The 26,560-nt window shown below is 42.5% G+C and overlaps 1 protein-coding gene across 1 annotated transcript in view; it reads right to left on the reverse strand.

Moving 5' to 3' along the window:
* The window catches only part of LOC126416380 (calbindin-32), a 750,330-nt gene that overhangs the window by 98,852 nt on the left and 624,918 nt on the right, over positions 1-26,560 (reverse strand). The window contains exons 5-6 of the mRNA XM_050084060.1: positions 12,356-12,412; positions 8,208-8,291 (exon numbers count right to left, since the gene is read on the reverse strand). Of these exons, the coding sequence (XP_049940017.1) occupies positions 8,208-8,291; positions 12,356-12,412 (141 nt within the window). The remainder of the gene's footprint in view (positions 1-8,207; positions 8,292-12,355; positions 12,413-26,560) is intronic.

The raw sequence follows: 26,560 nt of genomic DNA on the forward strand, positions 1-26,560 counted from the left end.
TTATTCAGTTAAAACAACGCCAATAGCAGGGTTTTCTCATTAGTTACTTGCTCAGAATGTGCCAAGCACGTTCCACTACGACAGTGGTTCCCAACCTTTCTTAGATCATTACCCCCGATAGGCAAATACTTCTCTAGCACATGGTGGACAATAGCTTTAAATTCCGACCAAAGATGCTTAATAACTTTGTGTCCCGCGGTGAATGCTTGGAGCTGACTATGAAGATATTCATTAATGACACTTTTATTTGCTTTCCAAAACAAGAAAACTCTATGCTGTTTATTTTTTTATTTTTTTATTTTTGTTTATTTTTTTTTATTTTTATTTTTATTTTTTTTTTTTTGCAACTTCCACTGACATAGAAGCCACAATGACTTTATGGTCACTAATACCTTCTTCTAGATTAACTTCCTCAAAAAGATCAGCTCTGTTTGTCGCCAAGATATCTAATATGTTCCCACCTCGAGCTGTTATTCTAACCAATTGCTCAAGGTTGTATGTTGAGAGCGCTCCTAGAATAACTTCACACGAATCTTTGCTCTGTCCCCTGTGATAAACGTGTAATTTTCCCAGTCAATGGATGCTAGATTAAAGTCTCCACCTATAACTAATGGATAATTTGGATATTCTTCTCAGCTGATTGTCTTGTGAGTCAGTCGGTTGTATGAAATCAGCACAGTAAGATGGGTAGAGGTGGAGACGTAAAAAAAAAAAAAATGGCAGAAAGGAGTTCCACAGACAAGAGTGAGTTTCTTTAGCACCCTAACCCGCTTCCCTGCCCCCTCTGCCCTACTTGGGCGACTGTCTAGCGAGAAGTGTTCGCCCTGGACGAAGCCTCATCACATTTTTGTGAGTTGCGGTGGTGCTGAAGAGTCAATGTGTCTTCCCAACGCTTTCAGTGTCTATTAGTGGTTATTTATTACACGGATGTGGTGTGAAACAGTCGATCTGATTACAGGTTTCAACCAGCAGGAGCAGTTCTCAGACCTCTTCAGCTTGGGTACAGTGTAACACGTCAACTTTGTAGTTGCCCATAGTTGCCTCAGTATTAACAATTTCCTTGGAAGACCATTCATCGATGCGTCTCTGCCTTCTACAGGGCGAAAGCTAGAGCCACACGTCGCTTATATACAGATACAGCGTTTGTTCATGCCTAACTATGGCGCAGTTTTGAGTTAAGTTATAGCGAACCATAAGGCCAATTTTTTGATACACACAAGTAATTTTTAACGTCTATAGCTGCCGATTTTTTTATGGAACCACACAATTTTCTGTTGCACTCGAAAGAGTCTTTGAAGAGGACGTGTGGAAGTGAAATGGTCGTATGACATTAACGGCTGGGGACCCCCATACGGGGCAGTTTGGCCACCTAGTGTGGATCTTTCTGTTTGACGCCACTTCAGCGATTTGCACGTCGATGACGACGAGGTGAAATGATGAGGTCAACACAAGCACCCAATCTCCGAACGGGGAAAATTTGCGACCCGGCCGGGAATCGAACACGGGATTTCAGGATCTGGGGCAGCAACACTAACCATTTGATCACGAGCTGCAGACTTACGGGTGGGATTTGATACAACAGCAACCACGTAATAGCGCCGCAGACTACTGTCCCATAAAAGTCTACCACACTGAACCAAATGTAAGCAAACACACAACCCATATACAGTTCATATGTATACCCGTACAGTTTAAGGCTATCAGTCTGCGCTCTCCTGCTGTAGCTATTCAGATTTTCACAATGTATACGTCAGTCTGAAAACTGGACATGGTTTTCATTTATGGAGAATGTCGCCAACTTACTGAACCGGTAGTACGGTCGTATACTGGAAAGTATCCTGATCATGCGAAGCACTAGCTAACTGCCTTTGCAAGCACTACAAAAAAAATTCAAGAAATAGGAAGTTTGGAGAAAAAAATACGCCACTTGAGCCGTGGTAAGAATTGCTGTTTTGAAGAGCGCGCCGCAGCGCGTAGTGTGAAGCAGTTGCCCTCCGTTTCTGCTGGTGGCGCCGCTGTGGCAATCGCAGCTTTGGTGTCTCCCTCTGGTGAGAAAGGGGACACAAGATGACTTGTCCGTCTTGAGCGTCGGCGCATGTGAGGTCGCAACGTGAGTCCAGTGGGCCGCGGTGTATAGCGAGGGGTAGTGGCTTCGCGGTCGACACGAGAGCAACAGGAGTCAATCCATGACATCAGTCTGGCCGGTGCGAGCTGCGACGCCGTGAGACGGGAGATCGGCGCGCCTTCCTGCGTCCGTTGAAGCGGCTGGTAGCGGACGGTCAGGGAGAGCGATTTGGGGGTGCTGCGACAGGTCTTCTCGAGAAATCGCAGTTTATTAGAAGTTAAGTGATTGGTGATATGTTGTTGAAAGTTAAGTGATTGGTGATATGTTGTTTGATTTAATCTTGTTAAATTCTACTTGTTTTCTTGGTGAGGTCACCAGCCGTTTTGCTTTGGGGTCGTCCCAATGTTTTTCTCCGTTTGCCCACCCGCGGAAAGGTGGTTGTTTATAAATTGGGTGGTCCGTTTTTCCCTTGTGGAGTAGGAACGGGTTACAGCAACCTGCGGTTCGGGTTGTTCGGTAATCTCCCTATCAATCTACAGTACGTTAGTAGCTGCCTCTGTCATGTTTGTCGGATTTGTTGTGTTGACGAATTTATTGCTTGGAGTGTAACGGCGTAATATCTGAAATAAGTTTTGATCTTTGGAAACTTTGATATTTTTGCCTATGATCTTGAGAGGCGGTATCTGTGTACTGTAGAGCATTTTGCCTATTGTATGGCCAACCTCGTAGAATTTAATATAAGATTGCAGTTCATGGGTTTTTATTTAAATGATCATTTTAGTATATCAAGTTGCGACCCTTTCACCGTAAGACTTTTCTTAGAAGTTAAAATCAAGTTGCACCTTCGGTGGCAAGGTTAATATTTTAATTGTTAGTGTTTTGTACCATTTCCATCCCTCCTACGGGTGGTGCATACTTTGTGTGCTTGTGTAAATTGTTAAAACTCTTAGTTTAAAGTTATCTAGTGTGTTGCAGATTTGCACCAGTGTAGTCATCCAGAGACTGTTCTGAGTGGTCGTAACTACGGCTGTGTCAAAAGGGAGCGGCAAGGTTCTCTGCCCAAAAGCTCATACAGTCAAAACTTGTTTGTTTCTTCCTCTGAATAAATTGTAACTTTGACATTTAGAGGGTGTTTTCTGATTATAGTTTTAAATCTGTTTCTTTTAAAAAATGCTTTTAGGCACTATTAAAGTGAATAAAAGTCCCATTTGTTAAAAGGAATTTGGTTATGATTTCATCAGTTACTCCCTGGCAACTACTTCCATGCTTACATAGTGTGATTAAATGTGTTAATGTTCTTGATGAATCGCTAGTAAATAAAATAAATTCTTAAGAATATTCTTTGAAAATAAATCACGGTTGACCACTGAATAAAGGACTGCAACTGATGCAAGAATTAACTAACATTTTACCAGCGGTAGCAGACAACCTAGATTTCACTACAACCAATCAGGAACTTGTATTTGGGATCAGCGAAAGAAGTGTTCTGCGAACACTGGATTCCGATGCATTTTATCGTTACCCACTTCACCCCATCGACAGCTTCTTAGCGACGACTTTTAGAATTGGTAACAGTTCTCGGAATGGTATTTTCGACACCAGAAAATTGATGTGGCGTTTCCATGAATGATTTACGGAAGAAGCACTGTTGACAACCAGTGGACAAAACCAGTCTTACCGATATGCACTACTGGTCAGCTGGGTGACAGAGCTGGACAAATAACAATCTTTTCCTGGCAATGTGTTGTTTATGGTTTTCATTATCTGCAATTCCTGAGAGGTATACTGCTACAGTTATTGGAAGTCACCTGTAACACCCCATCTAAATCCCGATTGTCAAAGTGCAGAATAATTCAGCAGCCTAATCTTTTACCTATGTGACCTTGGTCTCATGGTTGAGGACAATCGGTTTCGGTACGGGAGATAGAGCAATTAGTTTTGGATACACAGTAATATTTTGCCTGGAAATAAAGGGTTTTGCAATAATTGAGGTCATTGTAAGCTTGGAATATGTAAAATAACACATTCTCGCTGAACACAAGACAGTCACCATCTTCGTCTTTTACATTTACTGACGTCTCATCTCCACGCAGGTCCGATATATCGAAATATTCTCACGTGCAATTATTGTAATGTGCACACGTGATCCACACTGCAATCCACTGGCAGGCGCGGTTGATTCGAACGCATAATATCGGCACACTATATTTCTATATTCGCTTTTTGATAAAACTTCATACTTTTTCTTTCTAATTGGAACTCGTAGTTCTTACGGCTTGCTGGAGGTCAACTCACGGCGATGATACACTCGGCCGATAATACTTCCAATTCACTTCCCCCATTATTGTATCACAACAACGTCACGACGTCTCACTCTGAGCAGTAACAGTCTCTCTGACCCCTTGCATCCGGCACTCGACAATCGATTCTTTAACTACGCGCGAGCTGTGGAGAGAATTATGATTATCCCCGAGTAGGTGGTCGTGGATCCCTTATGCATCTCAATGGACAGAAAGCATTTCAAGTGCTACCAACATGACTGGTGCCGCTTTCGTACCGCACAGATAATTAAAGACGATCTGAAGAGAACGGTAGGGTAATGGATCCGTCGCTGGGTGATCGCAGACTGGTCTGCACGTTCTCTAGGCTCAACACATCTTGACTTTTTATCTGTGGGGAAAATTAAAAGATGAGGTCTATAAGAAACACTGAAGTTTCCTAAATACACGAAATACGACAAACAGGGGCCAATATTGTGAGAACGCCAGGTGAAACCCTACGCTCAATAATGTCAGTCAGGTATCAGCTTACAGCTCAAGGTGAACATTTAGTGCATCTGATATTGCAACCATAATAACAAATACACCAGCAGTACCTGAGGTAAGAAGTTGCTCACATTACAACTGTGCAAATGTTTGTAAGAACACATCTCCTGACTGCGGGACAGTGTTTTGTGCCACGGTTAACTTGTTACTATTTGCTCGAGTTCCACACGTTATGTCGTTGTAGTCACCTACGAAGGATCTTTCAGTTCCATATAAAGAGTGTATAATCGATTGAAAATTGCCGGCGTCATAATTTGATAGATACATACGTTGCGCATGCCAGAAAATTTGCCATATTGTCCTTTGTATGTCAGGTAGAACCGCGACTCGATGTACAGGGGTTGGTCAAAAATACGGAAATACCGCGAGAAATGCGTGCTGAAACTTAATGCGGATGAAGGCCAAGTATGCAGGTAGCGCTGTTGTATTTGACCACTAACGACACCTGAGCAATGTCCTCAACAACTTACAAGTGTCAGTCGTATTGATAATAGTATTATGTCTAGTTGTGACAGCAGCATGTCGGACCTAAGTGAATTCGAACGTGGGCAAATTGTTGGTGGTCGTATGGAGGGACTGCCGTAACCGAGGTAGCCAGATGTTTTGTGTTTCAAGATTCACCACGTCGAAGATTTATACTGCATATAGGGAAAGTGGAAATACATCATCCTCTGAGTCACAAAGCAGACGAAAGCGTGTGTTGACTCATCGTGAAGGGCGGTGTTTGAAGAGTATTTCACGAAATAAAAGAGATCGACAGCTACAAAACTCACTGCGGAACTAGGTTGCTGCACTCACAAACATTGCCAGCGGCATAACAACACGAAGTGAGCTCCAGAAGCAAGGAACTGCAGGACGAGCTGGAATTCCAGAACCACACATCTGTAATGTAAATGCCTGTAACAAAGCCATAAAATCAGCACTATGGAGCAATAGAAGAATGTCGTTTGGTCTGATGAGTCTTGTTTCGTTCTGTTTACAACTTATGGCCGAGATTACGCCCGAAAAATGAAACATGGCAGGGGTTCGGGGGTGATTCGGGCTGCCATATTGCGGTATGCCATTACTGTCAAGCAATGCGTGACCAGTTTGGGTGATCAGATGCATCCCATGGTACAATGTTTGTTATCGTGTGGTGATGCTGTGTTGGAAGAGGGCAGTGCCCTGTTCAACAAAAAATAGTTCAAATGGCTCTGAGCAATATGGGACTTAACATCTGAAGTCATCAGTCCCCTAGAACTCAGAACTACTTAAACCTAACTAACCTAAGGCCATCACACACATCCATGCCCGAGGCAGGATTCGAACCTGCGGCCGTAGCAGTCGCGCGTTTCCGGACTGAAGCGCCGAGAACCGCTAGGCCACCGTCCTGTTCAAAATGTTCAAATGTGTGTGAAATCTTATGGGACTTAACAGCTAAGGTCATCAGTCCCTAAACTTACACGCTACTTAAGCTAAATTATCCCAAGGACAAACACACACACATGCCCGAGGGAGGACTCGAACCTCCGCCGGGACCAGCCGCACAGTCCATGACTGCAGCGCCCCAGACCGCTCGGCTAATCCCGCGCGGCCCACCGCCCTGTTCAACAGCTCCCATAGTCCAGGACGGATGGACTGTTCCATCTCCCCCGGCCACAGGAGCCACCAAATCTCAACGCTTTTCGCCTTAGTGGTCTACTTTGGAGAGAAGGATGTTTGACTGCTATCCACCTCCGTCATCGTTACCTGAACTTGGCACTTTTTTGTAGGAAGTGTGGTATAAGATTCCCCTGAAAACATACGGACCCTGTACTTATCCATTCATTCGCGGATGGATGCTATTTAGAACGTGAATTGTTTTCTTACACCGTATTGGGTAGGGTAATGTGTCGTGTTCGTGGTATTTTCATTTTTCTGTCCACCCTCTGAAGTTATTCGTTCTGTATATATTGTTGGTAGCCTGTCTTACAGGCGAGTGACAGTACCTTCACCTCTTCCTCTTATCTTAAGTCGATACAATATAGCTGAGGGCAGCCACACTTTTATAATTATTACTGTCAGATCCAGCGGCCGAGAAGAATCGCTGTACAATTATACTATGTTATTGCTACAACGAAAAACCAATTCAAAGTTGCAAATTTTACTCTTTTATTCACTCGATGACCAGTTTCGGGCAGAGACCCATTTTCAAATCATCGTAACACAGACAAAAATGATATTTCCGAAGATGTGAAAGCCATGTCAAAAATGTGCAACGAACACTTACAGCGCATGCAGAAAGAGCTGTAACTGTTCGTCGCACGTTGTTGACATGGTTTTCACATCTACGGAAATACCATTGTTGATTACGTTATGATGATTTGAAAATGTGCAAAGAAAAGTTATAGCGCATACAGATAGCTGCACGTTTCTGACATGGGTTTCACATCTTCCGAAATACCGGTTTTGACTATGTTACGATCATTTGAAAATAGATCTCCGCCAGAAACTAGTCATCGAGTGAATAAAAAAGTAAAATTTACAACTATGGACCCTCCTCCTCCCTGTTTTCCCCTCATCTGTCCGAGTCCTCCCCCCCCCCCCACCTCCCCCTCCCCCCCACCCATCAGCCTGCCTTAGGCTGTGGTGTGTCATCTTCATGTCTACTCTACAGTGCAGTGTTGCAGTGTTTGAGTGAGTGTTGAGTATTGAGTATTGTGCGTGCCCCTTTTTACGTGTTGCGAACAAAAACCATCCTGTCGCTAGGTGTGATTTTTTATCTCTTGCGAACAGAAACCAGACTATCGCCGTGTTTTTTAACTGTCTGTCTACTATTGTACCTGTATACTCACTGTGTGTCTTAATTAGCATCATCAACCCCTTTTTTGTATATACTTTAACTTCCACAACTCGTCATTTTACTGTTAAGTCACCGTTTTTATCGCCTGTTTTTAATGTTTATTATCTTCTTATTGCGTTTTTAACTATTCTGTAGGCTGAAGAGCGGCGTACTAAGCTGCTGCCAGCCCGCCCCCTGTGCGCGGGGGTGGGGGGAATCGAAACTCAATAAAGGAAAGAAAAAAAAACGATGGACTGGTTTTTCGTTGCACTGATTAACGGAAGTTCCTGAGTGATAGCTATTCGGCTATGTTACAGATTCATATATATATATATATATTATTACTATTATTATTATTGTCACTCGCATAACTAAAGTATACTTTTTGTAATAATTATAAAATTTCAGTGGCTCTGTTCAGGTGAGTGCGTTGTCATTACTTTTACTTATATTCAGTTTAAGAGTGTTTCATTTGTGAGATGATACTCTTAGACATGGACTCAGCCCCGTAACGTACCATAGTGTCGGTGTACTCTATGAGCTTGTCCTCGGAGACGTCATTCATCTTCTTAGCCTCCTTCAGAAGGTCGCGCAAGAAGTTCTGAAACAAAGTATTTTAGACACATACATGTTAAAACTGTTGCTGAGGGGAAAACAACTGCATTATCCATTGACAATCTCACTTTCGACACTGCTACACTAAATGCGAAGTAAATGAGGCATCTGAACATGTTGAAATATGCATTAAGTAACTCGCTACTTTAACTTACACTTCCTTTGATTAGCTGGGCGAGCATCACTTGCAATGTGAAAAATACTGCACACAGCAAGTGAAATATACAATAAGACATTTGTGGCAATATTTTGCTTCACAGAAAAATAAACGTTCGGATTCAATCCACAAACTCACCTTTAATATAGCCTATTTTTACATCAAGAGCTAAATTATGCAGTGGTTCAAAGTTTGGAAGACTTATGAAAGAACTTGTCTTAAGCCTAAGATAATTCAAGCTGTATCAAGACGCTTCATTGAACTGTGCTTCATACCTTTAATGATACCGAACCTTAAACTGAGTGTTTTGAGATTGGAAACCAACGGTCGCAAGTGAACATTTAGATTTTTATTGGCGTAAACATGTATAACCGTACAGTAACACCTTAAGCTCATACAAACTATCCAAAATAGCTACCGCCAGTCTAACAGCATACATCACAACAGAATCAATCGTCATAACTGAACTGTGGGTTTAGAATCATTCCGCCCCCTGGCTTTGTACTTCACGCTATATTCTCCAACATATGCATTTCACGTGCATGTTTACAAGTGGATATTAATAAAACTCTTCGCTCACATAATCCCAACACCACTCACCCTAAGTTTGTACTACGAACAGTCCTTTTATGGTGTGATTCGTGGGAATCTCTTTTTGGTTTAAAAGTCATGGTTAATTATAAATTTCTGCCTACGGTTATAAATTTCTTCAAATTATAATGATGCCTGTTGCAAACATATTTTCTCTTCATTCGTTCTGCTTTCAGGGCACTTTGTATATCCGCATGTCTGTAGATACTTGTAACGCCTTGTGCTCTTTCATGGACAACCAACATGGACTTTTTTTTTTTTACAAAAAGTTACTTAACAAATTAAACGAAACTCAGTTTTCAAATAATTGTGTAGCTTGTAGCATATTCATACTTCCGTATGCAAGTTGCTGGAGTGCAACTTCTACTTCTTATGCAGTTTGGTTGTCACGAACCCCGCATTTATGTGTTTTAACGAAACACTGCCACTCTTTTTTCCCTACCTACAAATAACGTTCAGATAGTTTCTGAATTTGATTTTGTACTTTCATCACCATCTTAATCTTTTGAGTTAGCCTTTAATTAATGTCGGGAAGTCTACAACGACAATTTCTTGGCCTGTCCTAATTGTCAGATACACCACAACTGCTTTTAACCAATTTATTGCAATATTTGGAGTCCTACGATAAACTTTTCTGGTTTAACACCATATTTATCTGAATAAGGGAGGAATTTATTCTTTGCACTATCGCTAACTTACTTCGAGTTCATAAGAAGTTCTAGTTATGTCGACATACAAAATTCATATTCTCGTAATTTATTCACTGTAAATGCAGGCTTGCTCTTTCGCGAATACTTTTGCATAGTTTAATTTGTAGACAATATGATTTAACACTGCTGGTGCTGAGATACTTTTTGATGTACATGACTGCAGAAATTTGTGTAATAGGTTATTTCGTAAGTATTTTTTTCAATTTCTTTGTTGTATTTAATAATAGTGAATTTGCTTTACTTCTTACATCCATTATGCCAAGTGCTCCTCTTTTTATGGTTAGTATTGTTTGCACTTTGACTCCCATTTCTGTCACGTTGGTTGATGACGTTGGTTTTGTTACAGGAAATATCCCAACATTACACCACACGTTCTACAGGATGTAAGAGTTTTATTTTTTCAGTAGTATTTATTCCTTATGACTGAGCTTGTGTGTTGTTGGGAATTTGGGCACAACTTACCGGCAGGTGCTTGATGTTATTTGGAGCGAATAGCGTTTTCTTTCAATCACCAGTTTGTTATGTCCTCTGTTTGGACCAATCTGGGAAGTCTGTTACTGGATGCAATGACCTTGTATAGTTTTCGTACATGTTTACTACGGACACCTTACACTACGTTGCGACCACTCCACTACGTTGTTGATCACATGTTACAATGACTCCTATATCTTCTGCATGTTTAGATTGGTAAACTCACGTGTAGCTACTGTGCTACGTTTTTGTTTTTGTGGTTTGAAACAATTTACGACCACTGGATCCTTATCTCGAAAGACTGACGAGGAGAAAACGGCAAGTGCCATTACCCGATTTTCCAGAAACTTCGCTCAGTGGATGAGGGGCAGGTTAAGCGAACACGCATGTCGCCTTATTCGTAGATGCTCGACCGTTTACGAGAAAACGACGGTCAGAATTTTCGGGGTAATTTGAGTGCCTCTTCGCGAGTAGGCAGTTCACCTGAAACGGTGGCCCCTAGTGTCCCTGCTTCGCAGTTTGGCGTCCTGTGTTCGAAAGCCGATTATTATCTTAATTTTTGTTTTTCATTTATCTACCCATGTCCATAAAAGATTACTACATGAATGTTAGCAATGTACTCGTATACCGAGATAACGTAGTCCTTATTCGTCTAATGAATTTTGTATGTATGGTGAACGAATTAAAAAATTATTCGATGTTCTTTTCGCTGAAATTCGTGTGGTGTATGTCTAATCATAATCAACTGCAGCGCCAATTTGGGATAAAGTGATCCGTAATGTGTGGTTTATTATTGCCAACGCGTGAAATCGTCAGTAATGTTAACAACGTTTCCTTCGCGAGTGAAATTCATACGAAGAAATGCCACTGTGGCAAACCTGCCTTCGCGAAGTACTGGTGGCGTTCGGAATTTCTATTTTTCGGATGTTTCTACGATCGTAAGCATCCAGGGGAAGAATAAACATAAGAATAAAACACGAGAATTAATATACGAACTGATATGAGAATGAAGTATAATTATATGAGAATTTATAAAACATTGTGACCCCTGACAATACCATAGACACATATATTACGTAATAAATGTATGACACTTATTGTGAAACCCAGTTGTTATTTTACAGTCAATACAACTTTGTTGTATCCCCTAATTTGATGAGAAACGTTCGTCTAGTAACCTTCTGCGGACATGGGTAGATAAATGGAAAGAAAATAAATAAAAACATTAATCGGTTTTGTTACACGGGGTGCAAAACTGAGAGGGTGTGATTCTAGCCACTGTGCCAGCATTTTGGCTCAGATTATCGTGCTCTGAAAGGCACATACAGTAGCTGGGGAAATTTAACCGTCGTTTTCTCAGAAACTGTAGAGTGACTACGGATTAGCTGAGACGCGTGTTCACTTATTTTGACTCCTCTTCCACTGAGCAAAGGGTAATTTTCAGTATCACCTAGAAGTGATATACATCGAACGCGCGACTGTCATGGCGCCACATACCGATTTTGTTTACGCAGTTGACAACAAAGACAAAAGGTAACAGTAATTTAACTTACTTTACTCGTCATCTAAATCTTAATCATCGACAGTTTAGCGTGTTGCGTAAGAAGCCTAAAGCAGCTCTATTTTGCTGTAGGAAGTAAGGGTACTGAAATATGTACAGTGTTGCACAGTCACGTAACGCATGTCACAAAAGAAAACGTAGTAATCGCAAACAGTATTTGCAGATAATCCAGTTTCTGAAGAAGTGACTTCTTGTGTATATTCTTTAACGCTGCAAGAGACTGAAATAGTAGTCTGCTGTATCGTCAGTTTACACCTATCGAACCACTGGAGTCGCTGAGACGTCAATCACAAGGTAATTTTAGTCGGAATGTAGTGCACTGTTTAAACAAAAGCAATAGCTAATCGATACCTGGCGCCAAGACAGTCACGCGCTCGATATATGTCGCTTAACAGTGATCTTGAAAATTACCGTGAAGTTTCTGGGAAATCGGATTATAGCACTTGTGTTTTCCTCGTGAATGTAGGATACTCTACCGCCTGGATTGTCACCGAGAGCTCGCCGCTGCTCCCGTATCACTTCCAAAATTTGCACAATCTGCCACGCGGCTTCGTACTCACCTTCAGCTCGTCGGCCTCGATGTATCCGCTGCCATCTGTGTCGTACTCCCGCCAGATCTGAAACAGTACAAATGCCAGCTCGCGTTAATGTTGGTAACTGGCAACCTACAGGAAAAGATTTGTCACTTGTCAGTTCAGAGACTCGCACGTTTCTTTGTAGAAGTATTATAGGCTTCTCTGTCCACCCTTGCACGCAAGTAAATCACACACACACACACACACACACACACACACACACAGTCAGAAATTAGAAGTACCGTTGTCCGTAAGTAACTTAGCATGGGTAGCTTTTTGGCCAGACGAGTACTAGATATGGCAGGGTGCTGGACCTTCAGACACAGACTTTGGTCAGTAGCCACAGCCGTGTAATAGAACTTCAAAATATTTTTTAATTCCGTTTTTAAATAGGGGCTTTCATTTTTTATGCGCTGCAGTCTTTTTCAGTAATTGCAAAGATTAATCCATAAAATTAAGGTTTTTCAAAATGTAAAGACATGTTCCAGGGTACATGATCATGTGGTCATGTACTAGGCGAAAATATTCTATTCAAATCTAAAAGCGTTGCAATCGAGGAAATCTTGTCAATATTGTCTTTAGTCTTCTATCTGTTACATTATTACTCTACTACACTCAAATGAGCAGTAAGTGAAGTCAAATTAAACAAAAGTGTAATTTTGTCAATAACTAGTTACAAGATACGTAATACACTTTAAAGTTGAGGATATTGGAAACTAACATAAAGCTATACTTTCAACACAGATAAAATTGTTAAGACACCAGAGAAACTCAATTTACAAAAAATTCATGTCCCATGGTAAAAGAACTTCTGTTTCAAGGTACAAGATGGTACAAGACTGATACATACATACAGGGTGATTTTTTCCACCGTGTATGAAGGATATAGCAGAATAGAAACGGAAAACACAAGTGCGAAATCAATTTATTGGACAAAACAATAATACCATCTCCAAAAGAACTACCGACTTGATCCCAACTGCGGAGCGACACAAATACAAAATAACAAATAATAATAATAAAGACCCAACTCTTCACGAGGAGCGAACTCAAACAATTCTACACTGTCAAGAGGTTTCGTCGACTACACCAAGATATCGGCGAGATAGAAAAGACGTCTGCCTGTGACTGGCGGGGCAACAGCTCTGTATCCTTTTGCAGGCAGGACGCCGCCCTATAAGGCCCGTAGGCGGATGTATCTGCCGGAAATATTTGCGATCACGTGCCTGGCGTATCAGAGTAGTTCCTGGGCTAGCTGCGACCTCTGGTGAAGCTGTTCTGCAGGCTCCGCGAACGGGTACCGGTCCCTGGCGGCCGTTGGTGGAGACCTGGTGTTGTGTTGTATTGTGGCCGCCAGTATGTATTTGATTTGACAACACAGATGACGTAGGTTTTCGTGGTGAACGTACACCTTGTGAAGCAGGCATCCAGTGATAGCTAGACGAAAAGTGGGATGCCGATTCAGTAGGCGCTACGATGTCCGAAGTGGGCGGCCACAGCAGTGTGCAAGCTCTAGAGACTGATCGATGAGAGGATATGGATCAAAAAAGGTGTAATGAACTTATGCCCGGAAATGCATTGTTTCCATTCTAGACACCATTTATTCACTCACACTTTGTTACAGAGACTGCGGACTAATACACGCTATTCAATACAGTCGCAGTTACCGCATGCGTGGTTTCTTCCTAGAGGTTAGTACCGGGCCTCATACGTCATGCCCTAGCTCCCTCTCCTGCCATGGTAATTGGTAATGCTGTGTCCGATTCATTTCTCTTCCTGATTCACCTTGTAGTGGATGTGATATAGCCTTGTACGCAATACTTCCGTATTCGAATCGAGAGCTTGCCGACGTGGTGTTTACTTACAGAAAGGCAAATGGCAACGGACGGCGGGTAGTTAGGCTGTAACAGAAGTTTTACCCCCCACCCCTCACCCCACCACCCACCACTAACAACAACAACCTAGCGTTCAATGTTTGCAACAGTGTTTCGCCGTTTGTCTCAGACAGGGTCGTTTCAGGAAGCAGCAAGTGATGAATGACGTACTCAAAATGTTCGGACACCAGACTTGGAAAAAAAATGAGATTAACACTGTGGAAGGCTACCGCCGTATGAGTACCAGGCAGTTGGCCCTCCAGTACAAGGTAAGCCAGGCGACCGTGTGGACAGTTGTTACTACCCTTATCACGTACCACGTGTGCAGGCCTTACTAGCCACAGACAGACTTTCCGCATCGGGAGCAGTTTTGTCACTGGTTTCTTCACCAGGCTACCACGATTCCGGGATTTGTGTCATCCATCCTATTCACAGATGAGGCCACATTTACGTGGAGCGGTATCCTCAACTTTAATACCGTTCATCCGTGGGATAGTATGCAGAACCCAAATGGTATGGTGACAGCGAATCATCAGGTTCGGTGCTGCCGCAATGTGAGGGCCGGGATAATTGGCGACAGTATTTTTGGGCAAGTCTTCCTTCCACGACGCATAATAGGCCGGATCTGTCGGCATTTCTTGCTGGTGACTTTGCCTCCCCTGCTGGAAGAAGTTCCATTGATGATTCGAAGGGTTATGTGGCTGCTACAAGATGGTGCTCCAGCCTACTTCGCCGTAAAATCCGGTCGCAAGTTAATCGTGTCTTCCCTAGTCGATGGATCGGACGAGTGGGTCAAGTTGCATGGTCTGCTCGTTCACCGAATCTCAATTTCTGGTTGTTGGGCTATCTCAAAAGTATCGTGTATGCAGAGCTCATTCCAGATGTGGAGACACTGGAGCAGCGTATTCATGCTGCCTTTGCCACTGTTCGGATGCAGCGTGGCCGATAAGGACGTGTGAGATAGAACATTCTACGGCGCGTACATGCAGGCGTTGAGGTACATGGAAACCATTTTCAATAGAACACTGTTACACTACACTACACTAGACTACACTACACACACACACACACACACACACACACACACACCCACCCACCCACCCACCTACCCACCCACACATCCACACACACACACACACACACACACACACACACACACATACACAGGGTGCTCCATAGATAGTGACTGGGCCAAATATCTCACGACATTAGAATCAAACGAAAAAGTAAGAAGAACAAATCTGTTGGAGCGCGATGGAGAAAACAGATGGTGCTATGGATGGCCCACTAGATGGCGCTGCCATATGTCAAATTGATATAACCGCATTTTTTAAAATAGGTACCCCCATTCTTATTACGTATTCGCATAGAACGTAAATAAATAGGAATGTTTGATTTGGAACATTTGTTTTGCTATGTGATGGATGGTGCTGTAATATTCTCACAAATGTAGCAACGCACCCGATAGCACTGTGTTCAATTCATTACATAAACTAGGTATGATAATACGCTTGTTCAAGATTGAATGTGCCAGAGGTCGTACAGCACGAAAGTGTCATCAGGGTCTTCAAGAGGCGTGCAGGGAATCGGCATTTCCGTGCAGAACAGTGGCACATTGGGTAAAAGCCTTCAACGTAGGTCAGCATACTGTGGCAGACATGCATCGGGCAGGTCGTCCTAGCGTCTCTGAAGAGAAAGTGCATGCTGTTGCCGCGTTAGTGGACAGTGATCGACGCCATACTATTCGTGAGCTCGCCCACAAACCGGATTAGCGCATACGACTGTGCTTCGCATCCTGAAGGTACGCCTGGGCATGCGAAAAATTACGTCACGATGGGTTCCACATGACCTGACGGAAATGCAAAAATGGATGCGTTACGACGCTGCTCAGACGCACTTGGAGCGCTATGAGCGCGAAGGAGAGGCTCTCTTACGCCGTATTCTCAAACTGGATGAGACATGGGCCACATCGTACGAGCCAAAACTGAAACACCATTCCAAGGAATGACGTCATTGTGGGTCGCCGCGAAAGTCGAAAGTGCGTCAGAGCCCCAGTATGGTGAAAGTTATGGTGGTTCTCGTGTACGATTGTGATGGTGTTATCGTAAAGCAGTACATTCTCCACCGCCGACCGTCAATGCACAGTATTACTGTTCGTTTTTGGAGCATCACATGCGACCAGCTTTGCGAAAGAAGTGGCGACACTTTCTGCGCAACCCACCCATCATTTTACACGACAATGCACGTTCGCATACAGCGCAATCTGTGGCTGCTCTGTTCGGTCGTTGGGACTGAGAAGTACTGTACCATCCTCCATACTCCCCAGACTTAAGTCCTTGTGACTTTGATTTGATTACGAAGATGAAGGAACCGCTTCGTGGCATTCGCTTCAGAACTGCTCCAGAGATTCGACAGGCAGTAGACCGCTCCATTCGCACCATCAACAGAACAGGCTCTGCTAACGGTATACTACGCCTTCCACATCGCTGGCAACGGGTTCTCCACAACGCTGGTGACTACTTTGAAGTACAGTAACAGGTGCAAAAATGTAACTCTTTTGTACCGGTTGTGAATAAATAGTTGCCACTATATAAGTTCCAACACTCATACACACACACACACACACACACACACATATATATATATATATATATATATATATATATATATATATATATATATATATATCAGTAGTTTGTGGATAATTTGAGAATTTGCGTCTGATAGGGGGCGAGGGGGCGTGCTAGGATAGTCTCTACAGCTGCGCTGGCTACTGTGTCCGAATGGCTCAGTGATCAGAACATTTGTTTGGTAAGCGGAAGAGCTGGGTTCGCATCCCAGTCGGCTACAAATTTTCAACTTTCCCTATTGATTTCAATCAGTGCCAACTCGCAGACAGCCTGTAATTTCTTTCTATCTTAAGTATAACTTTCGTCCACACGTTATACGACTAGTTTTAAAAACACAAAGAATTTTACTTGCGAAAAAGTTCTGTAAAAAAAAAAAAAAAAAAAAAAAAAAAAAACAAGAAAATGTTGGAAAATGCTTATAGTGCGCATTCCTTCATGCGTGCGATTCTAAAATCAGTCACTAGGCGTAAGTACCTACCAAAAAACTCCAGTGTGTGTTCCTAAGTACACTATCCTCAAGGTACAACATCCTCCGCTGGTAAACTGAACGCTTTAATAAGGACACTACACAAGAAGATAGTCACTAACGGGAGAGATGGGACTGTAAACGTTAACACCGAATTAACCTGGTAATCTCACTTCGACTAGTGTTACGGTTCTGTTGCACTTGACCATGTTTTTTGTCAAACAAGATTGCAATGTTTTATTCTAGACAAAGAAAATAACTACTAAATTATTTTACTGTTCTGAACCATGCAGGGGTCTAAATTAAAAGGAGTATTTTTTCCAAGGTTCGATCGTTTGCGAAATTAAAAACAGAGTGAGAATCCGATGGAGCTTTGCGCAGATGTGTTGCGCAGTGTCGCTGGTATATTCGGCGAACGCGTCACGTCGAGGTTTTAGTTCTGAGCGCACAATGAGCACGCAAAGATGCCCAGAACAATAGAGTTTCTCGCCAGGTGTGAAGCAGCTGCTTTCATTCGATTTCTTCATGGCGAGGAGTTTCACCTAATTTGACGCATCCCTCATGACGTAGCTGTCATGTGTGACAGCAGAATACGGCAATGGTGAGGGAATTTCGAAGCAAATGCAAGGACGTTCGTGGTGCGGACCGTCAGGAAAGGAAGCGACTTTCGACCGACGATCCCGTTCAGCGAGTGGAGCAGGCGAGTCGAGGAAATCTTCTACGAAGTACAATTCATAACAAGCGAAGAGGAACGCTGCCATCAGCCATTGCCATTCTTTATGACTATGCTGAACTACACACTGCGGTTGCAACAAAGATACTCCTGCAGCGTTTTCAGTGGTATGTGTCTGATGACCCGCCATACATTCTAGACTTGGCTCCACCTGATTTTCATCTCTTCACTCATATGAAAGACTGGCTACGAGGACAAAATGGTTCAAATGGCTCTGAGCACTATGAGACTTAACATCTGAGGCCATCAGTCCCCTAGAACTTAGAACTAGTTAAACCTAACTAACCTAAGGACATCACACACATCCATGCCCGAGGCAGGATTCGAACCTGCGACCGTAGCGGTCGCGCGGTTCCAGACTGAAGCGCCTAGAACCGCTTGGCCACCACGGTCAGCGCTAGGAGGACAGTGTTTTGGCAGAGACAACGAGGTGGAGAACAGTGTACAGAAATGGCGGAAAGCACAAGCGGCTCCTCCTACGACGAGGATATTGGAACGTTGGTACCACACTACCACAATTTCTTATGTCGTAGTAGCAACTATGTAGTGAAGTAGCTGGAAGGTGTTGCTAAATTTGTCAATAAAACATTTTTGATTTTCACTGTGGTTTCCAGTTCGTGACCGATCGACCTTGAAAAAAGAAAGCAGCCCGAATATTAATGTAACAAAGTAGGGCGAAGGCAGATTGTGGTGTGCACACTGTAAGACCTTTGGTACACACACCATCAGATTATTTGACTTGTCGCTCTAACGAAGTAGGCGAATGTCAGCAATATGTCTCGTGGACTTAACGTGGCGTGTTTATCTTCTGCCGTTAGGTCAGACGATAGAAATGCCACTTGCACGCTTAGAGTAGCAGATTGATGGTGACCAACTTTAAACAGAACTTGATTAATTTTCACACACATTTATTAAAATAATAACAAGCATAAAATTACTTAACTTGGTTCTGGATGCTATTTACAATTGACAATTTGGAGTTACCTTGGTATTGGTACGTTAATCTTATTCTCACATATCTCTGATACTTGACAAAAGTGTCTATACATTTATCTTCATGGCTAAGTACAGGAATATGATAATCTTATTAGGCACAGACTGAAACTTGACTATAGACTGGTACAGACTAATGTAGACTGGTACAGACAGGTGCAGACAAATGCAGACAGACTAATTGGAGGTCTGTACACTCGTTATAATTCCTCACGCGTTCAGGTATCACTGCGCGAGTGTGATCCGTGAGGAGAAAAGGTTCTACGTTAGCAGCAATCTCAATGGCTGCGTTACATATTAACATGCGGATCGTCGGAAGCAGAATTTGGTCCGTCTCTAAGGCAGTGCCATCTCGTAGTGCGAAGACGGACGAGCGCTGCGCCTGCGCTGTTGTGCTTAGCGGGGCGCGCTCTAGTGGGAAAGTTGTGTATGCGCTGACTACACAGAACTATGTACACAACACAGACGATCTTGTTCAGTGACTGGATCAGGCGATTCTAGAAAATCGTTTATGAAGTCACAACAAGCGAAGAGGAATGCTTTCATCGGGCTATGCTAAGCCACAGGCTGCAGCTGTAATAAAGATGCTCCTGCAGCGTTTTCGATGGGATGTGTTTGATAATCCAGCACACAGCCCGAACTTGGTTCTACCTGATATTTATCACTTCGCTCACATAAACTGCTGGCCATGGGGACAGCATTTTGGCACAGACAACAGCTGCAGACCAGCATAGAGAATTAGTGGGATGCACAGGCGCACAGGCAGCTTCCTTCTACGACCAGGGTATTGGAAAGTTGGTACCACCCTTCGACAAATGCGTATGTTTCATTCGACAAATGCATATGTTTCAGCGGTGACCATGTAATGAAGTAGCTGGAAGGTATAGCTAAACTTGCAAATAAAACGTTTTTGGTTTTCACTGTGGTTTCCAATTTGTGGCTGATCGGGCCAAAAAATAGCCTGCAGGTTAAAGTAAAACAGTAGGGAGAAAGATGATCAACGAGGGCGTTTTTTAATGGGAGTAGCAAAGAGGTGCAAGAGAGTCGGTTCTTTGTGACAAAAGTAGGCAGAAGGTTGTCAGAGGTGGAGGATCGCTGTTGTGACACGGGATGTTAGTGGCTGCTGGCAGTGGTCTACGGTGTGGTCCGACGAAGATGGCTGCGGCACCCAGTCCCACTTGACACAGCTATTCCAGACAACGCATCCGCTACCGTCCTAAGCACTTCAGCTCGTAACTCCTACGCTGCTAGGATTAGATTGGTGCTCGTCTCGAAAGTGAAGATGGCTACCATTTGCTATGCCATATGACGGAGGGAAAGACCACCATCTTGTGAAACGATCCCTGCAGCTTCAAAGACGTGCCGGAAGGACATTTTACTAACTGAACTAAATGCTGTAGTGAGCGTTATGATTTTCATTTACTTAAGATACCAGAAGTAATACTAGCAACACAGCAATCAGTCGCAATTGCATTGGATTTTTATTATACTGGTATATCCAGACTTCTGCTGAGTTAGTTACAGTTCAACAAACTCGCAGTAGTGCATGCTGCCACATGATTTTACTGGTGTGTAGGCAGCCAATATACTGGTAAATTCATAGGGTAACATGTACTGCATGTACAGCACATATGAACAGTAACGCTTAATTGTTGAAAATTATGTTAAAAGCTTGAGCATCCGTATTTCAGTATTCGCCTTCTGTAATTTACCACAACAGGATTCGCACTAACGGACACACACTATGGTTACAGGACAAGATGATTTCAATGTGGTCACTAAAGGCGAGATGTTGAAATGGTCCTGTCTGATGTGACACTGCTTTATAGGACTACGTAACAGCTTTTTTACAAAATTTTGTTGGCTGAACAAACAATGAGTATCGTTTTTAAATGCTTTTGGTATGTAAACTTTGTATATATGTAAATTTTAGAAGACAACCATACGTTTGAAACAAAATTTGTAATGGAGCAACAAATGTGATTTTATTTAATTTTTGTTGTATATTATGCTGATTGTGACCGGATAATAAAGACAGTGAAATACCTCTTATTAATTCGATGTACCCGTTGGCCATGTACGCGCAGCTGAACATGAAATGTTTGTCTTATGTTCAAATATGTAAACGTATACACAAGACACTATTATTTGTATTTGTGTAATACTTGTACATTTGTCATTGTGATTTACCACATTCATGAAAATATCAATAAAGGTGCTTCGACTCATCCATATTTAAAACGCGACACGCCAACTTCTTTCGGATGTGCACCTTGAAGATGAAGTGTGACACTGGTGCCATCGGAAGTTTCCTGCTACTGTTAGCAGTGCTAGCCTCCAGTTCGTTTCTGACTTGCTAAGTATGCCCATGTTGACTGTAACCGTTAGCTCCTATCACTCTGTCATTTTGATGTTTGTCACTAACGTAAGGCACTTTCAGTTGAGGAATGTCTGAATTCAGATAATTTATTACATATGAATTGTTTGTATTGAAATTCCACGTTTGTATTCACTGTTCACTGACAACAATGTACTATATTCTGCTGCCTCAGGAGGTTAGGCTTGAGAATGAGTCCGTTGGTTCAAAGCTAGTCACCAAACGTATGTTGTCGGACAGTGACAGATTTGTTAATAAGCGCTTCACGATTTGTTAAATGAAAGTTGCTGGTCCTTCATCAGCAATATGTTGAAACTGAAAAATTCAGTTTGTATCAAGATAACAGTACAATCTGTTTCCTTCCAGTGTAGGACAATGCCACTTACTTGTTCTCAGTTCGACAGCAGACAGAGAAAAGGTGAAGAAATGCGAAAGGAAAAATCGAAAATAGCTATTTTCAAACGTCTTCAGGGGCCCTGGAAAGGTTCAAAATCATGAAACATTCAGTTTTTCCTTTTTTTGCTTTTTAAAAATCTAAACACTTTACTCTTTCAATTGATATATAATTTATTCAGTTCAGAAGACTACAAATATTTTTGAAATCTGTTCTGCATGGGCGTGACTCACTGTTTCGCTGTTAAACTGCTGTAAATGTTGTACTCATGAATCTACATGCCCATCATGTGATGTGAGAGAAAATAAGTGTTACAAAATACGTCTTGTAGCTAACCTGTGATAGTTCGATATATGCCGATCGCTCGATTATAATGTGTTTCATGCTTATTTACTCTTCTGTAATCTTGAAAATATTAGTAGTGGAACCGAGTGAGGTGGCGCAGTGGTAGCACACTGCACTCGCATTCGGGAGGACGACGGTTCAATCCCGTGTCCGGCCATCCTGATTTAGGTTTTCCGTGAGTTCCCTAAATCGCTCCAGGCCAATGCCGGGATGGTTCCTTTGAAAGGGCACGGCCGACTTCCTTCCCCATCCTTCCCTAATCCGATGAGACCGATGACCTCACTGTTTGGTCTCTTCCCACAAACAAACAACCAACCATTAGTAGTGAACTCTATTAATTGAAGTCCCGGTTTTATTGTATGATAATCATGGGTAAACGTAAAGTGACTAGAAATCCTCTGAAGGCTTTTAAGAAGAGAAGAAATATTGGAAAGCCATAGGTAGGTGTTGTTACCGTAAACAATGAAGTCGATAAGCAAGTGTGTGAACCTCACCTTGCTGGTACACCTGCCCATTGCAATGAAAGTGAGGAAGATATACTTCACAAAGGAATCTTGGTTCACTTAGTGAAAAGTATGAATCTTTTACACGCAAATCGGATTTGAATGAAATATTTCATATGTCAGTTCTCAGCGAAATTTTTGCAAATTGTGTAAGATGTATCCAGTGTAGTGAAGTCGGTCTATAAAAAATCTCAATGGACTTGCCAGTAAATGGAACTGAGGTGTGGTAAGTTCCTATGGGACCAAACTGCTGAGGTCACCTGTCACTAGGCTTACACACTACTTAAACTAACTTATGCTAAGGACAACACACACTCCCATGACCGACGGAGGACTCGAACCTCCGACGGGCGGAGCCGCGCGAACCGTGACAAGGCGCCCAGACCGCGCGGCTACAGCTAGCGGCCGAATGGTAAGTATTAATACACGACCACCTTTTGGAAGAGTGACACCAAATGAAGGAAATGGTAGCAAAATCAATGAACGCAACATTACATTTGTTTATTCCTTGCGTACAATTGGTAAAGGTGCTACAGCAGGTGTAGTTTTCTGTGGAATCATGAATCTTCTTAATCACCCAAACAAGTTTACGAGCTATAATAGATTTCTAGGGTCTAAAATAGAAGATGTCTGTAGAGAATCTATGAAGAAAACTGTGAAAGAGACAGTAATAGAAAACAATGGGACCGCAGCATTCGATGGTATCTGGCATAAACGGGGACACACATCTCTTCATGGTTTAGTATCTGCCACCAGTATGTATTCAGGGAAAGTTTTAGATGTAGCAGTGATATCTAAATATTGTAGGTGTCCACAAAAAAAAGTAAAGGTACACATGAAAGTAGTTGCACAGCCAACTACAGTGGCAGAAGTGGAGGAATGGAAGCGGCTGGTGTTGCTAGTACGTTTAAACGTTCTCTCGCGTGTGATAAAGTGCGATATGTGAATTACCTTGGTGACGGTGATTCTAAAAGTTTCAAATATATTCAAGAACTGAAGCCCTATGGTGATGATGTTGTAGTGCAGAAATCTCGGTATATTGGACACGTACAGAAACGAATGCGATCAATACTTCGGCGATTGAAAGATTAGTACAAGGAAGCAAGAACTGGGTGATGGTAAAGGGTTGGATGGGAAGGGAAGGTTAACAGCGAGTGTAGTTGACAAAAGACAGATGTATTCGTCAAAACACACACACCGTCGATGAAACGAAGGAAGTTGTATGGGCTCTTTTTTTTTTTTGATACTTTTTCAACCGATGAAAGTCCCCATCATTACCCGTGTCCCAAAGGAGAAAACAGTTGGTGAATGTACAACAAGGGATTGGCAACTGCTGAAGTGTTCACTCATAAACATAGTCTGTCTGATGCGGTAATTGAGGTGGAAAAACCTATTTTCAGAGACTTAGTAACGGCTGAATTGTTAAAAAAAAGCGTGTTTATGGAAAAAATCAGAACCCCTATGAAAGTGTAAATATTGTATATGATCCAGAGTCCCGAAGACTATGTTTGTTGGAATAGAAACACTTCACTTTGGTGTGTATGATGCTGTTACTACTTTCAGTGATGACAACGTTGTAAAGTGCAAAGTATTTCGAAATATGGGAATGAAGATAGGTTTCAACACAGTACGAACGATGCTTCGTTAGACAGGGAACGTCTTCAGACTGCTGGCAGGACTGTAAATAGCCAAGAGATACAAGCAAGAGTAAACAGGAGGAAGACAAAGAGGAAGCTGTAGGAGGAGTTTGCAGAAGATGAAGAGTATCCATCTTATGCACCTGGAATGCACTAAAAGTGTAATCCAAAGTTCTCGATTCCCAAAGGTTTTATTTTTTTCAAACAAATTACATGTTTTTCTCATCATCTACCAAACCAATTTGCTTCAAATTTTCAGGAAATGTTACACAGTCCATTCTGTGTAACGTAACACAGAGTTTTCCAACAACCTGTATATTGTTGAAGTTCTAAACAGAAATGGCAAAAAGTAGTGATTTTTCATTAAAATAGAAAAGTTTGTCTTTAACAACTGAATTCAAATTTTTAAAATTCCCTGTGTTAAGTTGTAGCAAATACTTCAGTAAATAATATGTAAAAATTTCAACTTCCTAGCTCAAATGACTCTGAGCACTATGGGACTTAACATCTCTGGTCATCAGTCCCCTAGAAATTAGAACTACTTAAACCTAACTAACCTAAGGACATCACACACATCCATGCCCGAGGCAGGATTCGAACCTGCGACCGTAGCAGTCGCGTGGTTCCGTACTGAGCGCTTAGAACCGCTAGACCACCGCGGCCGGCTTCCTAGCTCAAATACTTTCTGAGAAAACATGTAATTTATAAGCACTATTTTAACATTGGAAAGATAGGGCTTTCCGCAGCCCCTTAAATTCGGTACGAGTAGTACGAATTCTCGATGCGCGTAGTGGTGTGGTTCGTTAATTACAGTCTCTGGCCACTATATTATACAGTTACTATTCTGATGATTTATGATATTTCACAATTAAACAGGCAAAATACCGAAATAAATTTACTGCCATATACACATATTCAAGAGCTTGATTCATATAGAGGGTGAACATTATTAAAATCGACAAACTGCAGTGACGGATTACTGACTCGAAATGGAGGAAAAAAGGCCTATGAAAGTTTCTCTCACTATGTGCCGTGTGTTCCATGTGTGTTGCAGGCTGTGTGATTGATGCAGCGTACTGTAAGCAGCAGAATTGTCCCGTATTCGAAGCTGAGATGGTGTTTGTGTACGGCCAAGCAGATGGAAACGGCCAGAGGCAGGACGGCTGTGCCAAAACAATTACCTTCATAGACACCAACCACATCACGCAGCATTTCAAATCCTTTTCGGTCGTTTGTGTGATAATAGGTCCTTTGGGAATACGACGGGTTATATGGTTTCTGCATGCCAGAGCGCCACTCCACTTCCGCTTTACAGTCCATCGACACCTGAACGGCATCTTCCCCAGACGTTGGATATTACGCGGGAGCCCTGTAGCATGGCCTGCTAGGCCACCATACTTAAGCCTCCTGGATTTTTAACTCTGGGTGCACCTAAAAACGGTTGTTTATGCTAAACCAGTTTCTGGCTTGCAGAACGTTCAACAGGGTATTTACTACACCTCTGTCGCTATTTGTAGAGAGGCCGTAACGTGACAGACAATGCAGCAATCAATCATGCCACGTGTGAACGCGTGCATTGCATCCCAAACAGGTCACTTTCAACGCCTGGTGTGACATGGATGCGATGCAGCTCCGTACTGTGTTCCGGGACGATTTGTTGCCGTTGCACGCACGCCATCCATTTCCGGACACATGTTCATAGGACCATTTTTCCCCCATTTCCAGTCAGCAGTCCGACAGTGCAATTTGTCCGCCATACACACACACACAGTATCTCGGTCCACGCCCCTGCTTATTGAATCACGCCGGTCGCCCATTGTGACGCTGTCTGGCACCGGTGCTGCGACAAATTGTTGTTATTTTTCGATTAAATGCACTTGGTACTCAAAAACTGGCTCTGAGCACTATGAGACTTAACAGCTGAGGTCACCAGTCCCCTAGAACTTAGAACTACTTAAACCTAACTAACCTAAGGACATCACACACATCCATTCCCGAGGCAGGATTCGAACCTGCGACCGTAGCGGTCGTACTATGTCAAATCTCCGGTGCCGAATTTTTCCTGTGAGTTCAAAATAATAATAATAATAACAATAATAAAAAGAAGAAGTAGAACAAGAAGATAACTTACAGGTATACCAAGCGCCTAGGTTGTTCTTCAAAGAACCCGATGGCTCTTTGGAAACTAACACGAAAAATAACGGCAAAATCTTAGCCTAATATTTCAGTTCCCTCTTC

This window comes from Schistocerca serialis, chromosome 8 (assembly GCF_023864345.2).
Source record: "Schistocerca serialis cubense isolate TAMUIC-IGC-003099 chromosome 8, iqSchSeri2.2, whole genome shotgun sequence".
NCBI classification, from domain to species: domain Eukaryota; kingdom Metazoa; phylum Arthropoda; class Insecta; order Orthoptera; family Acrididae; genus Schistocerca; species Schistocerca serialis.